Consider the following 17,828-nt stretch of genomic DNA (forward strand, 5'->3'; position numbering starts at 1 on the left):
TTTGGATGTGATAGGCCTGCTGTGTTTTACATCCCAACTGTAAAATCTGATCTTGCATAAACTAATAATATGCATGTTATTAGACCTACTTCTAAATATATTTCTTATATTTTAAGACAATCATGAAAAAAGATAATGAACTGAAATTAGGCTAAATAGTGAAAAACAGACAGAGGAAATCATTATTAGCACAACCTTGGTTATGGAATATGATCTCTCATTAGAAAGGGGAAAAAATATAATTATGAAATCTTCTCTCGTTCTTTCCTTTTCTGTGCACAACCCAATTATCCCTAAATTAGATATCAAACATCTTCTAAAAAATGTTCCCCCTGGCTATTTCACAGTTAATATTGCACTGGCTTTGCATACACCAGAAAAACAACAGGACTATTTTTTTGCGTTAGAAAAAGCGGTTGTTTTCCCGTTTCGTCCCCAGTGTATGGATATGGATTGTCTGGGTGAATCCATTCAATATATTGTGGACTCAGAAACATCCGTGTGCATGAAGGAGATCGATGAGGATGATGTACGATTCTGCTATTTGCACCTTAACAACCTGAATGTTATGAAACCCAAATCTCCACCAGCCTCGAGAGTTTCAGTCAATACTAACTCTCTCTCCACCATTCATCTAGCCTTTCATATATGCCTATACTATATGATTCAGGCCTTAGCCAATTTACACATCTGTAGTATTTATAATACTGTTACAAATACAGTCATTTTTGACATGCATTTTGTTCTGAACTTTACTTGGAATCGACTATAGCCTAATTTGTTCTCTACTTTATTTACATGAATGAACTAACTTTTAATTCAAAGTATAGGTCTTGCGTAAATCTGAATGATAGAGAGTTAACGCAAATGTAAAGGGATCCTACGTGTGGCTGGAACGAGGGTACTGCTGCCTGCTGGCCTTGTGGTTGGGTGAGAGTTAAGGGTGAAAGGTTAGGGTGAAGGGATCCTACGTGTGGCTGGAACGAGGGTACTGCTGCCTGCTGGCCTTGTGATTGGGTGAGAGTTAAGGGTGAAAGGTTAGGGTGAAGGGATCCTACGTGTGGCTGGAACGAGGGTACTGCTGCCTGCTGGCCTTGTGGTTGGGTGAGAGTTAAGGGTGAAAGGTTAGGGTGAAGGGATCCTACCTGTAGCTGGAACGAGGGTACTGCTGCCTGCTGGCCTTGTGATTGGGTGAGAGTTAAGGGTGAAAGGTTAGGGTGAAGGGATCCTACGTGTGGCTGGAACGAGGGTACTGCTGCCTGCTGGCCTTGTGGTTGGGTGAGAGTTAAGGGTGAAAGGTTAGGGTGAAGGGATCCTACCTGTAGCTGGAACGAGGGTACTGCTGCCTGCTGGCCTTGTGATTGGGTGAGAGTTAAGGGTGAAAGGTTAGGGTGAAGGGATCCTACGTGTGGCTGGAACGAGGGTACTGCTGCCTGCTGGCCTTGTGGTTGGGTGAGAGTTAAGGGTGAAAGGTTAGGGTGAAGGGATCCTACCTGTGGCTGGAACGAGGGTACTGCTGCCTGCTGGCCTTGTGATTGGGAGTCCATGTCCATGGTGTCAGAAGATCAGTCTCTCACACCTCTGAAGAAACACAAACATAACCTACAGTTAAAAGTACAATATCAATCAATCAAATGTATTTATATAGCCCTTCTTACATCAGCAGATATCTCAAAGTGCTGTACAGAAACCCAGCCTAAAACCCCAAACAGCAAGCAATGCAGGTGTAGAAGCACGGTGGCTAGGAAAAACTCCCTAGAAAGGCCAGAACCTAGGAAGAAACCTAGAGAGGAACCAGGCTGTGGGGGGTGGCTAGGAAAAACTCCCTAGAAAGGCCAGAACCTAGGAAGAAACCTAGAGAGGAACCAGGCTCTGGGGGGTGGCTAGGAAAAACTCCCTAGAAAGGCCAGAACCTAGGAAGAAACCTAAAGAGGAACCAGGCTCTGAGGGGTGGCCAATGCTCTCCAATAGTCAGAAATCACTCCGCCATTTCCTGGATGCTAAAATTCTAATGGTTCAGACAATTTCAGTTGATGTGACAAAACAAGCAATGTATAGCGTAGAGAACAATTCTACCATCTAAAACACTGTGAAATAGATTTTCACGAACCAAAAATATAGTTTTTTCAGCTGTTTGAAGCTGTTGTAAAAAACAAAACATAAGAGCAGGAAGCATAGAAACAGCACACATAGAACAGATATACCACTTATTTGACTTGCTTTCAATGAGAATGACAGATCTATAACTCACATTACAACATGAATTTGATCAGGTTGCCCAAAATGCTACCTACTGCACCTTTAACATTATAGTCACAAGCTCCAATCAAGGTTAGCCCAATAAAAACACCTCTCCTATCCCTCACAGCCAGGTAGAAACATACCAGGAAGTAGAACATCCTGTTACCTCAACATTACCTCTAGAGAAGAACTCCACCATCTAACAGTCCAAACACTCACAGACTAGAAACACCACACTCTTGGAGACCGCCTGAGCATTACAGAGCCTGAGACAATAGTGTGTTGCCGAGGTGACTGTTGCCTGGGTACTGTCTGGGTCTCTATGGACCTGGAAGCCTTTGTGTTAGAGAGAGAGCACGCATACACACACACACACAGTCTGACCTGCTCTTATATATCTCCAGCACAGCTCAGGTTACACTGGTTTTGGCAGAGATTCAATGTGGGATTGACAACAGAAGACCACACACATGCCATCCACTGAGTTCCACAATAACTGTATGGGAATGACATATAAATCCCTTTGTAGCAAAAGTGTACAGGTCCTTAATGTCGTCCACTCTGTTTGCCAATGATATTCAAAACGGTGATATCTAAAGTAGTGTGTACAGTGTACTAATTGCTTGTTCTAGCTTGTTCCAGTGTAATTACTTCCCACAGCGCATTCCACTGTTAGTTTCTACTGAAAAGCCCCAGGTCTGTGTGACGCACTTTAAAGTGTTGCCAAGAAGAATATTTTAAAATTCATGTTTAAAAAATAAATTAAAAAATAAATAAAAACATGATGCAAAAATCCTCTTCAGACATGCAACTTGTTGATGATTCCAGGGCTACCTCCCCATGTGTACCCATAGGATGAGCACACTCCCAGGGATTCCAGGGCTACCTCCCCATGTGTACCCATAGGATGAGCACACTCCCAGGGATTCCAGGGCTACCTCCCCATGTGTAGCCATAGGATGAGCACACTCCCAGGGATTCCAGGGCTACCTCACCATGTGTAGCCATAGGATGAGCACACTCCCAGGGATTCCAGGGCTACCTCCCCATGTGTAGCCATAGGATGAGCACACTCCCAGGGATTCCAGGGCTACCTCCCCATGTGTACCCATAGGATGAGCACACTCCCAGGGATTCCAGGGCTACCTCCCCATGTGTAGATATAGGATGAGCACACTCCCAGGGATTCCAGGGCTACCTCCCCATGTGTACCCATAGGATGAGCACACTCCCAGGGATTCCAGGGCTACCTCCCCATGTGTAGATATAGGATGAGCACACTCCCAGGGATTCCAGGGCTACCTCCCCATGTGTACCCATAGGATGAGCACACTCCCAGGGATTCCAGGGCTACCTCCCCATGTGTAGCCATAGGATGAGCACACTCCCAGGGATTCCAGGGCTACCTCCCCATGTGTAGATATAGGATGAGCACACTCCCAGGGATTCCAGGGCTACCTCCCCATGTGTACCCATAGGATGAGCACACTCCCAGGGATTCCAGGGCTACCTCCCCATGTGTAGATATAGGATGAGCACACTCCCAGGGATTCCAGGGCTACCTCCCCATGTGTACCCATAGGATGAGCACACTCCCAGGGATTCCAGGGCTACCTCCCCATGTGTAGCCATAGGATGAGCACACTCCCAGGGATTCCAGGGCTACCTCCCCATGTGTAGCCATAGGATGAGCACACTCCCAGGGATTCCAGGGCTACCTCCCCATGTGTAGCCATAGGATGAGCACACTCCCAGGGATTCCAGGGCTACCTCCCCATGTGTACCCATAGGATGAGCACACTCCCAGGGATTCCAGGGCTACCTCCCCATGTGTACCCATAGGATGAGCACACTCCCAGGGATTCCAGGGCTACCTCCCCATGTGTAGATATAGGATGAGCACACTCCCAGGGCTACCTCCCCATGTGTAGCCATAGGATGAGCACACTCCCAGGGCTACCTCCCCATGTGTAGATATAGGATGAGCACACTCCCAGGGCTACCTCCCCATGTGTAGCCATAGGATGAGCACACTCCCAGGGCTACCTCCCCATGTGTAGCCATAGGATGAGCACACTCCCAGGGCTACCTCCCCATGTGTAGCCATAGGATGAGCACACTCCCAGGGCTACCTCCCCATGTGTAGCCATAGGATGAGCACACTCCCAGGGATTCCAGGGCTACCTCCCCATGTGTAGCCATAGGATGAGCACACTCCCAGGGATTCCAGGGCTACCTCCCCATGTGTACCCATAGGATGAGCACACTCCCAGGGATTCCAGGGCTACCTCCCCATGTGTACCCATAGGATGAGCACACTCCCAGGGATTCCAGGGCTACCTCCCCATGTGTAGCCATAGGATGAGCACACTCCCAGGGATTCCAGGGCTACCTCCCCATGTGTACCCATAGGATGAGCACACTCCCAGGGATTCCAGGGCTACCTCCCCATGTGTAGATATAGGATGAGCACACTCCCAGGGATTCCAGGGCTACCTCCCCATGTGTAGCCATAGGATGAGCACACTCCCAGGGATTCCAGGGCTACCTCCCCATGTGTAGATATAGGATGAGCACACTCCCAGGGATTCCAGGGCTACCTCCCCATGTGTAGATATAGGATGAGCACACTCCCAGGGATTCCAGGGCTACCTCCCCATGTGTAGATATAGGATGAGCACACTCCCAGGGATTCCAGGGCTACCTCCCCATGTGTAGATATAGGATGAGCACACTCCCAGGGATTCCAGGGCTACCTCCCCATGTGTAGATATAGGATGAGCACACTCCCAGGGATTCCAGGGCTACCTCCCCATGTGTAGATATAGGATGAGCACACTCCCAGGGATTCCAGGGCTACCTCCCCATGTGTAGATATAGGATGAGCACACTCCCAGGGATTCCAGGGCTACCTCCCCATGTGTAGATATAGGATGAGCACACTCCCAGGGATTCCAGGGCTACCTCCCCATGTGTAGATATAGGATGAGCACACTCCCAGGGATTCCAGGGCTACCTCCCCATGTGTAGCCATAGGATGAGCACACTCCCAGGGATTCCAGGGCTACCTCCCCATGTGTAGCCATAGGATGAGCACACTCCCAGGGATTCCAGGGCTACCTCCCCATGTGTAGCCATAGGATGAGCACACTCCCAGGGATTCCAGGGCTACCTCCCCATGTGTAGCCATAGGATGAGCACACTCCCAGGGATTCCAGGGCTACCTCCCCATGTGTAGCCATAGGATGAGCACACTCCCAGGGATTCCAGGGCTACCTCCCCATGTGTAGCCATAGGATGAGCACACTCCCAGGGATTCCAGGGCTACCTCCCCATGTGTAGCCATAGGATGAGCACACTCCCAGGGATTCCAGGGCTACCTCCCCATGTGTAGCCATAGGATGAGCACACTCCCAGGGATTCCAGGGCTACCTCCCCATGTGTAGCCATAGGATGAGCACACTCCCAGGGATTCCAGGGCTACCTCCCCATGTGTAGCCATAGGATGAGCACACTCCCAGGGATTCCAGGGCTACCTCCCCATGTGTAGCCATAGGATGAGCACACTCCCAGGGATTCCAGGGCTACCTCCCCATGTGTAGCCATAGGATGAGCACACTCCCAGGGATTCCAGGGCTACCTCCCCATGTGTAGCCATAGGATGAGCACACTCCCAGGGTCAACATACACTCTGGAATCTAACCCAAACATGTACCTATTCAGTAATGTATGCTGGCTAGTCGTCCTGGGCGGTATACTGTATATACCTTATACAGGGTATTTTGAAATACCCACGGTATGACTTTCAATATTGTCCACAAGAGAAAAAAAATGATTTATAATTCAGTTGTAGCCAGTCACATGGAATGCTTGTTTACAAAGAGCATGTGGAGCAAACGTGACATGAGCCACTGTTAAACAGCACAAGAGAGGTGATCAACCTACACTTGAAATTCACTACTAACTGCCAGCTAAAAATGTACCAAATATATTTTCTCCAGCTCAGGGCTCCAGCTATGCATTTAGTTTGCTAACTTGCTAGCTATATGTGGCTAGCTTGAAAAATCAAGCTTCTTGGTTACAGCAGAGACAAACAATCCCCTCCTGGATCAAGTGTGGAAAGCATTTTCAGATAGTATTACTTTACTTGGGGTGGCAGGTAGCCTAGTGGTTAGAGCGTTGGGCCAGTAACCGAAAGGTTGCTAAATCGAATCCCCGAGCTGACAAGGTAAAAATCTGCCCCTGAACAAGGCAGTTTACCCACTGTCATTATAAATAAGAATTTGTTCTTAACTGACGTGCCTAGTTAAATAAAGGTACATTTAAAAAAGAAAGTTGGTTTGGTGTATCTTTTTGTTTGGGTTATTTTAAGCAAATGTATGCACATTATAGCTATATATTGAACAAAAATATAAAAGCAACATGCAAACTGTTGGTCCCATGTTTCATGAGCTGAAATAAAAGATCCCAAGCGCAGACCACGTGTAATCACGCCAACCCTGAACCTCAACATCCGGCTTCTTTCCCTGCGAGATCGTCTGAGACCCGCCACCATCGTCTGAGACCCGCCATCCGGCTTCTTTCCCTGCGAGATCGTCTGAGACCCGCCACCCAGACCGCTGATCAAACAGTATTTCTGGCTGTAATAAAGCCCTTTTGCAGGAAAAAAAACTCATTCTGATTGGCTGGGCCTGCCTGGCTCCTAAGTGGGTGGGCTGATGCCCTCCCATGGCCCACCCAGTCATGTGAAATCCATAGATTAGGGCCTGAAGCATTTATTTCAATTGAGTGATTTCCTTATATGAACTGTAACTTGAAATTGTTGCATTTGTATTTTTGTTCAGTATAGTTGCTAAAGATTTTAAAGAATTTTAAGTTAGGATAGCCTGAATGTTTTAAAGTTGGTCTTGTAGCTTAATTGGCTAAGGCCAATATATAGGGTCAGTCTGAACATCTCAAAGTTTGTTTGGAGTTGATAGCTTAAAATCGAGTTGATAGCTTAAAAATCGGTGAGAGGATGGGTCTAGAATTAGTAATATTTTTAACCATTCTAATATATGGCCCTTTTTGCAATTGAAATGCATTGGTATCCCTAGCAAGGTCTCCGTTTGGGTTGCTCAATGACGAGACATGAGAGAGCTGTTAGCTGATATTAGCTTGCTACTTTCGTCACTCTAAACTCCAACTAACAGCTGTAACTTTTGATTGGTAGGAGATAATTATGTTCCATGTCCAGATTAGAATAGCAGATAAGTACACCAAGATGTCATACATTATAAGTTTGCATCTAAAGTGCTGCGAAACTTGTCAAAATGTCAGTAGTTTGTTAAAAGTTATTACATTTGGACTCATCAGACCAAAAGGACAGAGATCCACCGGTCTAATGTCCATTGCTCGTGTTTCTTGGCCCAAGCAAGTCTCTTCTACATATTGGTGTCCTTTAGTAGTGTTTCCTTGCAGAAATTCAACCATGAAGGCCTGATTCACACAGTCTCCTCTGAACAGTTGATGTTGAGATGTGTCGGTTACTTCAACTCTGTGAAGCATTTATTTGGGCTGCAATCTCTGAGGCTGGTAACTCTAATGAACTTATCCTCTGCAGCAGAGATAACTCTGGGTCTTCCTTTCCTGTGGCGGTCCTCATGAGAGCCAGTTTCATCATAGTACTTCACGGTTTTTGCAACTGCACCTGAAGAAACTTTAAAAGTTCTTGACATTTTAAGGACCGACTGACCTTAATGTCTTAAAGTAATGATGAACTGTCATTTCTCTTTGCTTATTTGAGCTGTTCTTGACATAATATGGACTTGGTCATTCACCAAATAGGGCTATCTTCTGTATACCACCCCTACCTTGTCACAACACAACTGATTGGCTCAAAGAAATTACAAAGGAAAGAAATTCCACAAATGAACTTAACAAAGCACACCTGTTAATTGAAATGCATTCCAGGTGACTACCTCATGAAGCTGGTTGAGAGAATGCCAAGAGTGTGCAAAGCTGTCATCAAGGCAAAGGGTGGCTACTTTGAAGGAAGACAAAGTGACTCTATGCAGTGAGAGTAAATCAGTTGACGTGTGACAAAAAGCAAATAGAGGATCCAGGTCATCTTTTCTCCCCTGAGTGAGTGAGTGAGTGAGTGAGTGAGTGAGTGAGTGAGTGAGTGAGTGAGTCCTGCCTGGTCTGACTCTACACAGTAGATAGATACAGGCTTCACAATTAGGATGACTCTCACTATCTGTCAGCATCGGCTCCGTCACACGACCATGACACACACACACACACACACACACACACACACACATACATACACACACACACACACACACACACACGTGTGTGTTGGTGTGTATCCTTCCCTGCGAGACTGTCTGTCTCTGTCTGGTTGTCAGGACAGGAGACAGAGGGAGCTAGAGCATTCCCCCATGTAGCCAATTAAAATGCCGCGTTCAGGAGTTGCAGAGTGAAACACCGTCGCCGTGGCGATAGAATCCGGGTGATTTAGTAAAGGTTAATCGGGTTAATTAGCTGTAAATCTGCCGACGTGTCGTTGAGTTGCAGTGTGGCACACGCCAGGGATGTCCGCCATCAACACTATTGTTGTTGGTTTAGTTAGGCTTTAGTTTCTGGTATTCCGGGTTCATTTGCCTTCGAGTGCCGGGCTTTGAAGAACTTAAAAAGGTGTTTGCACAATACGATCTCTCCTGGGATTGTGTTGGGAGCCTTTATTTCCCCTCGTCTGAAATGTACATTAAAATCCTTTTTTCAAATAATTAAATCAGCATTCAAATGCAAAAACAAATGTCATTAGCAGAATTAAAAATACCCAAAGCTGGCGAGGGAGACTAAAATATCATCAGCTCAGTTCAACGTCTGACTCACATTCAACATGATCTGCTTTTAAATATATGAATAAAGTCATCAAGGAATAAATGACACACACCCTGACAGCTCATCCTTTGTCAAATCCTTGATGGAAATCCTACATATTCTTTCACGAAATAGCCTACATTCATAAAACAAACAGCTGGCTAAGTGACGTAGCCTGGCACACAACAAAATCTCACTTAAAAATCTATGGACGTAACTGCAAAGATTGTGTCTTGAAGATGTTTTTTCTCTAGCTGGACCACTTGCTGTGGTCCATAAGCCAGTGAAGATGCAGTGAGTGCCTGCTGTGCTCCAGCCTGACATTTGGCTGGGCTGGAGTGTTGTTTGGGCCATGAGTTACCCTCACTAGTGGTTATTAACAGTCCAGTCTCCTCTCCTGTGGAGGTTTCAGATGGGGGCTGACGCTAGCACCCCTCTCTTCTCACTGATCCGGCTCCGTGTCAAAATACCCACGAGGCATCTGGGTTCTACATCTCTCCATCCCACACTCTCGTTAACAGGATCAGTTAAGACTGCCAGTTTACATCAGAGCAGGGGAGATGCACTAACGAGGAAAGAACGATTAACGGCCAGCAGTCACTCATTCTGGAGGCGCAAACGATGTACGCAATGTATCACTCAAACATAAACACACAGTCCAATTCAGTCAAAATCAGTTTCTGGGGCAACAAAATAAAGCAACGGTCTTAAAAAAAAATTAAAAATTAAAAGATTCTGACAAAGAAAAGATAGAAGATAAAAGATAGGTCTAGATACTGTCATCTTGTTCTTAAGGTCTAGATACTGTCATCTTGTTCTTAAGGTCTAGATACTGTCATCTTGTTCTTAAGGTCTAGATACTGTCATCTTGTTCTTAAGGTCTAGATACTGTCATCTTGTTCTTAAGGTCTAGATACTGTCATCTTGTTCTTAAGGTCTAGATACTGTCATCTTGTTCTTAAGGTCAATAAGTGTATTTCAATCCGACCTGTTTAATCCCATCTTTGATTACAAATGATCTCTGAGCCTGGTTTTCAGAATTCTGCCTACAAAGACGGACCACTGACTAGTATGAATCATTTCACCCCCCAATCTCCCATCCAAACCCTGTCACCTACACCACTACCCCCTCCACTCTCCCTCATTCCCCAGCCTCTCTCCTCGTTAGCCTGATGAGCTGGTTCAGAGTGTGACGGAGCGCAGCGCCGGGAGAGGAAAAGCTGTAGCTCCACTTTCACCACCACTTCCACCTCTCTCCATTATTCATGTAACAGAGAAGGAAAACAAAGACAGAGACAGAAAGACAGAACAGAGAAAGATACTTGAATCAGTTATAGAACCCATTGCCCTTTATGGTTATGATAATGCATGCAGAGCATGCAAATCCAGAAAAGAGACGTTAAATTCCACAACCATCCTAAAAGGAAGCGATTCCCAAATCTTCCATAACAAAACCATCACCTACAGAGATATGAACCTGGAGAAGAGTCCCCTAAGCAAGCTGGCCCTGGGGCTCTGTTCACAAACACAAACAGACCCCACAGAGCTCCAGGACAGCAACACAATTAGACCCAACCAAATCATGAGAAAAGTAAAAGATAATTACTTGACACATTGGAAAAAATGAACAAAAAAACAGAGCAAACTAGAATGCTATTTGGCCCTAAACAGAGAGTACACAGTGTCAGAATACCTGACCACTGTGACTGACCCAAACTTAAGGAAAGCTATGACTATGGACAGACTCAGTGAGCATAGCCTTGCTATTGAGAAAGATCGCAGTAGGCGGACATGGCTCTCAAGAGAAGACCGGCTAAATGCACACTGCCCACAAAATGACCATATTAGAGACACATATTACCTTCAGATTACACAAACCCCCAAAGAATTCAAAAACAAACCCGATATACATCGTTAAAACACTGTATATAGAGTTGAAGTCGGAAGTTTACATACACTTAGGTTGGAGACATTAAAACTAGTTTTTCAACCACTCCACAAATTTCTTGTTAACAAACTATAGTTTTGGCAAGTCTATAGGATTGAGGTGAGGGCTTTGTGATGGCCATTCCAATACCTTGACTTTGTTTTCCTTAAGACATTTTGCCACAACTTTGGAAGTATGCTTAGGGTCATTGTCCATTTGGAAGACCCATTTGCGACCAAGCTTTAACTTCCTGACTGATGTCTTGAGATGTTGCTTCAATATATCCACATAATTTCTCTCCTCATGATGCCATCTATTTTGTGAAGTGCACCAGTCCCTCCTGCAGCAAAGCACCCGCACAAAATGATGCTGCCACCCCCGTGCTTCACGGTTGGGATGGTGTTCTTCGGCTTGCAAGCCTCCCCCATTTTTCCTCCAAACATAATGATGGTCATTATGGCCAAACAGTCCTATTTTTGTTTCATCAGACCAGAGGACATTTCTCCAAAAAGTACAATCTTTGTCCCAATGTGCAGTTGCAAACCGTAGTCTGGCTTTTTTTATGGCGGTTTTGGAGCAGTGGCTTCTTCCTTGCTGAGCGGCCTTCCAGGTTATGTCGATATAGGACTCGTTTTACTGTGGATATAGATACTTTGTACCCGTTTCCTCCAGCATCGTCCTTTGCTGTTGTTCTGGGATTGATTTGCACTTTTCGCACCAAAGTACGTTCATCTCTCGGAGACAGAACGCATCTCCTTCCTGAGCGGTATGACGGCTGCATGGTCCCATGGTGTTTATACTTGCATACTATTGTTTGTACAGATGAACGTGGTACCTTCAGGCATTTGGAAATTGCTCCCAAGGATGAACCAGACTTGTGGAGGTCTACAATTTGTTTTCTGATCACGGCCGGATGTGACGCAGCCTGGATTCGAACCAGGGACTGCAGAGAGAGAGAGGAACAGAGAGAGCGAGAGAGAGGAACAGAAGAGAAAGAGAGAGAGAGGAACAAAAGAGAGCGAGAGAGAGGAACAGAGAGAGCGAGACAGAGGAACAGAAGAGAAAGAGAGAGAGAGGAACAAAAGAGAGAGAGAGAGAGAGAGGAACAAAAGAAAGAGAGAGAGAGAGGAACAAAAGAAAGAGAGAGAGGAACAAAAGAGCGAGAGAGAGGAACAGAGAGCGAGAGAGAGCAACAGAGAGCGAGAGAGAGCAACAGAGAGCGAGAGAGAGCAACAGAGAGCGAGAGAGAGGAACCGAGAGCGAGAGAGAGGAACAGAGAGCGAGAGAGGGGAACAGAGAGCGAGAGAGGAACAGAGAGAGATAGGGAGGAACAGAGAAAAGAGAGACAGAGAAACAGAGGAAGGTGGGGGAGATAGAGTGAGAGAAAGAGTGAGAGAAATACAGAGTAATCGAGAGAGAGAAAGAAAGAGAGAGTACAGAAAGAGAGAGAGAAAGGTATAGAGGGATAGAGACAAATAAAGAGAGGGAGTACAGAGAGAGAGAAGTGACTGTAGCAGTGCTCTGGGTACAGGATCTGTGTGAATCAAAGGCCCCTTTGAGCAGCAGAAGACAGTGGAAGTGGTGTCCATGATTAGAAGAAGCAAGGAAACCTTTGAATTTGTCTTGATGAAAGCCATAGGCCCAGGCCTCAACTGATCTGATGATGGCTCTGCTCGGCTTTGACTGAAGACACAGGCTAATGATAGCAGTCTCAAGATATTAAAGAAGAGAAGCATATTTAACATTCTCCCGTTTATTTTAAATCACTATTAAAATCATTACTCTGGACGGAAGTGTGTGTGTGTGTGTGTGTGTGTGTGTGTCACCACTAGTGGTCTTTGAGTTGGTATTTTAGGATCTAATGGTAATGGAAATGGAGTAACCTCATTGTCTCTCTGGGTGGGCGAGGAGACTTTGAAACTGTCTTCACAGAACAGTTAGCAACACAGTCAAACACTTTCCACTTTCAAAAGTTTCCAATCAGAATTCAACAACGGATGTTAATCAGACGTTAATCACATCTCTTCCAAATGATCCTCTTCTGTGAACGGCTGTATTAATCATTTAGAGCAATAGTGGACCTAATTGATTCCAAAATGTTAAATAGGCCTCAGGAGGAGTAACCACCCATCCAGGTGATTTGCCTTTATTCATGTTGTCCAATGCACGTTTGAGTTCATTCAGAGAGATTTGGGCTCTCAGTGAGGTGGCTTCCTTTGTTGAGAGAAGACGATTTCTTAATTATGTCACAAAGGACATTTTCTGTCTTGGTGTGGATTTTCAATGAGAGATGTACAGTTCTTTATAGAAGCGGGAGAATCTTTGATGTGATTCATTTGGTTTCTGATAGTAATTCCCCTGCTTCAGACTCAACAGTTGCTATATCAGCTAATTGATCACTGCTGAGTAGCTTGCTGGCCAGTAGAACTGGACGGTGACCATGGAAATAAATGGCTGAATCTAACTCTGCTCTGTCTTAACAATAAATGCAGTTCTGACTTGACTTTGGAAAGAGCAATAGAAAGTATTCCCAACGCTTGACTTTTTCCACATGTAGCTGTGTCACTGATCTACCCATAATACCCCATACTGTTAGTTAATGCCTAGTTAAATAAAAGGTTACACACACACACACACACACACACACACACACACACACACACACACACAAAGTTATTCTGCTGGCATTTACGTGTGTCCCCATTACCAGTAAAACATAATCAAAACCTATTTCTTTCACTTACTTGCTGTTTCGTTGTTAATTTGTTCAGTCGTTTCATTCTCAACCTGGATTTGTATGGAATGCCGTTTGGGTCTGTGTGTGTCAAGTAACACTATTTGACATGTCAAATAAGATTGTTGACCAATCAGGACCTTAATAATTTAACGCGTTCATACATTTTTTACGTAGTTATTACACATTGATTACACTATGACTCATTTCACGTCACAACGATTCATTGATACGTATGCTCTGATGCTGGTAAAGTTATCTTGCGCACCTACAGTGCTGGTCATAAAAAAAAGCTAGCTAGCTCATGGATGCAAACAATGTTCTTCCCAAAAACATAGCAAAACAACAATCTGTTTCAGTAGCTATAGTTAGCTAGCTAACTAGGTGTTATCATCTAAAATAACCCTCATTTATAAGACAGTTCTTATTTGATTAATGGTGGTCAGACCCATCTATGTGAAGCTAGCCACAATAAGGATTAGCCACAATAGTGGACTTTGCGGTTAGCCTTCAAAATAAAAGTATGTCATTGACAGTGATGCAAATGAATACAAATAGTAGAATTATGCCATAATTAAAAAGATCATGCTAAATGAGGTAGGAATGTTATATAAAATCAGCAAAAGACCATTTCTTAATTTGACAAAAATCTGTTGAAATCACACTGGATGTATTATACTTTAGTATTGCATTGGGGGCATCCTTATTTCACTGTACAGCCTTACCTATGGATTGTGGATCAATGACATGGAGTATCAGTCTACTCAGTGACACCCAGAGAACATCAGCATCGTAGCTCTTATTGGGGATCAATGACATGGAGTATCAGTCTACTCAGTAACACCCAGAGAACATCAGCATCGTAGCTCTTATTGGGGATCAATGACATGGGGTATCAGTCTACTCAGTGACACCCAGAGGACATCAGCATCGTAGCTCTTATTGGGGATCAATGACATGGGGTATCAGTCTACTCAGTGACACCCAGAGGACATCAGCATCGTAGCTCTTATTGTGGGACTCTGAAACAACTGTGAATTGAGCCACATTTATTGTCAACCTATGTGTATTGAAGACTATCCTTGGGGAAAAACAATAGTGTGGATGTTTTGGAGTCTGATAACTCAGAGGAGGATATCTTGGGGATTGAGTAGACTGATACCCCATTTCATTGATCCCCAATCTTTAGGTAAAGCTGTACAGTGCAATATGAATGTCAATACACACAATAGGCTGACTGGGGAGGGGATTTCACACGGTCACAGTCCCGCGATAAGAGATACAGCGTATATATATTTAGGTATATATATATATATATATATACCTATATATAGGTATATATATATTGAGCTTCAATGCCATTCAACTCTCCTTCCGTGGTCTCCAACTGCTCCTAAACACAAGTAAAACTAAATGCATGCTCTTCAATCGATCGCTGCCTGCACCTGCCCGCCTGTCCAGCATCACTTCTCTGGACGGTTCTAACTTAGAATTTGTGGACAACTACAAATACCTAGATGTCTGGTTAGACTGTAAACTCTCCTTCCAGACTCACATCAATCATCTCCAATCCAAAGTTAAATCTAGAATTGGCTTCCTATTTCGCAACAAAGCATCCTTCACTCATGCTGCCAAACATACCCTCGTAAAACTGACCATCCTACCAATCCTCGACTTCGGCGATGTCATTTACAAAATAGCCTCCAATACCCTACTCAACAAGCTGGATGCAGTCTATCACAGTGCCATCCGTTTTGTCACCAAAGCCCCATATACTACCCACCACTGCGACCTGTACGCTCTCGTTGGCTGGCCTTCGCTACATAATCGTCGCCAAACACATTGGCTCCAGGTCATCTACAAGACCCTGCTAGGTAAAGTCCCCCCTTATCTCCGCTCACTGGTCACCATAGCAGCACCCACCTGTAGCACGCGCTCCAGCAGGTATATCTCTCTGGTCACCCCTAAAGCCAACTCCTCCTTTGGTCGTCTCTCCTTCCAATTCTCTGCTGCCAATGACTGGAACGAACTACAAAAATCTCTGAAACTGGAAACACTTATCTCCCTCACTAGCTTTAAGCACCAGCTATCAGAGCAGCTCCCAGATCACTGCACCTGTACATAGCCCATCTATAATTTAGCCCAAACTATTACCTCTTCCTCTACTGTATTTATTTATTTTATTTATTTTGCTCCTTTGCACCATATTATTTATATTTTAACTTTGAACTTTCTTCAAACTACAAATCTACCATTCAAGTGTTTTTCTTGCTATACTTTATTTACTCTGCCACCATGGCCTATTTTTTGCCTTTACCTCCCTTATCTCACATCATTTGCTCACATTGTATATAGTCTTATTTTTTTTTTTTCTACTACTTCATTGATTGTATGTTGTTTTACTCCATGTGCAACTCTGTGTTTTTGTATGTTGTCGAACTGCTTTGCTTTATCTTGGCCAGGTCGCAATTGTAAACGAGAACTTGTTCTCAACTTGCCTACCTGGTTAAATAAAGGTGAAATACATAAAAGGTAAACTCTTCACAGTTGTGTTTTGTGGGTGTCACCAAGTAGACTGATACCCCATTTCATTGCTTCACATTCCAACCTAGTTTAACATTATCTAGTCTACATATGGCATGATTCCACTAATTGGAACCTTCTGCAACACATAATCCGGTGCGGTCGAGCCTCACTAGCCAGCTGAAGCTAGCTGGCTGCTTATAACGTTAGCTTTGGGCAACAGGGTTAAGTAGCTGGCTAGCTATTTATTTTCATGAACTGATGTTCAATTTCAATAGGCAAACAACAAGTGGCAACCTAGCTAATACTTACTCACAAGGATTCCTAAGAAAAATGAAAATGACTGCAGTTTCTACTGGTCATTGTTTTCAGGCTGGTTGTATTGGTGCTAGCTAGGTATCAAGCTAAAGCGAACAAATGTTGCTTTATTACCAACGCGGTATTGTAAACACGTCGTTCGTGGCCGGTGTTTGCAGACTTGTTTTGTACAGCTTTGACAGTGCTACTGATAGTAGTGGTGGCGCCTGGCTTGCAGGTGCAAATTCAGCACACACAGCATTCTATAATAGAACTGTTTTATTTGACATGTCAAATTAAAAGCTTATTTAACCTCTATGGGCTAGGTGGGACGCTCAACAGCCAGTGGAATCCCGTGGCGCGATATTCAAATACCTTAGACATGCTATTACTTCAATTTCTCAAACATATGACTATTTTACGCCATTTTAAAGACAAGACTCTCGTTATTCTAACCACACTGTCCAATTTCAAAAAGGCTTTACAACGAAAGCAAAACATTAGATTATGTCAGCAGAGTACCCAGCCAGAAATAATCAGACACCCATTTTTCAAGCTAGCATATAATGTCACATAAACCCAAACCACAGCTAAATGCAGCACTAACCTTTGATGATCTTCATCAGATGACACTCCTAGGACATTATGTTATACAATACATGCATGTTTTGTTCAATCAAGTTCATATTTATATCAAAAACCAGCTTTTTACATTAGCATGTGACTAGCATGTGACTAGCATTCCCACCGAACACTTCCGGTGAATTTACTAAATTACTCACGATAAACGTTCACAAAAAACATAATTATTTTAAGAATTATATATACAGAACTCCTTTATGCAATCGCTATGTCTGATTTTAAAATAGCTTTTCGGTGAAAGCACATTTTGCAATATTCTGAGTAGATAGCCCGGCCATCACAGGCTAGCTATTTTGACACCCACCAAGTGTGGTACTCACCAAACTCAGAATTACTATTAGAAAAATTGGATTACCTTTGCTGTTCTTCATCAGAATGCACTCCCAGGACTTCTACTTCAATAACAAATGTTGGTTTGGTTCCAAATAATCCATAGTTATATCCAAATAGCGGCGTTTTGTTTGTGCGTTCAAGACACTATCCGAAGAAGGGTGACGCGCCCGACGCGTTTCGTGACAAAAAAATTCAAAATATTCCATTACCGTACTTCGAAGCATGTCAAACGCTGTTTAAAATCAATTTTTGTGCGATTTT

The 17,828-nt window shown here is 44.2% G+C and overlaps 1 protein-coding gene across 1 annotated transcript in view; it reads right to left on the reverse strand.

Moving 5' to 3' along the window:
* The window catches only part of LOC115158780 (serine/threonine-protein kinase Nek7), a gene marked incomplete in the record, with an annotated part of 122,537 nt that overhangs the window by 69,223 nt on the left and 35,486 nt on the right, over window positions 1-17,828 (reverse strand). Inside the window, 1 exon segment of the mRNA XM_029708088.1 lies at window positions 1,494-1,581. Coding sequence (XP_029563948.1) covers window positions 1,494-1,553 — 60 coding nt within the window.

This window comes from Salmo trutta, chromosome 22, assembly GCF_901001165.1.
Source record: "Salmo trutta chromosome 22, fSalTru1.1, whole genome shotgun sequence".
NCBI classification, from domain to species: domain Eukaryota; kingdom Metazoa; phylum Chordata; class Actinopteri; order Salmoniformes; family Salmonidae; genus Salmo; species Salmo trutta.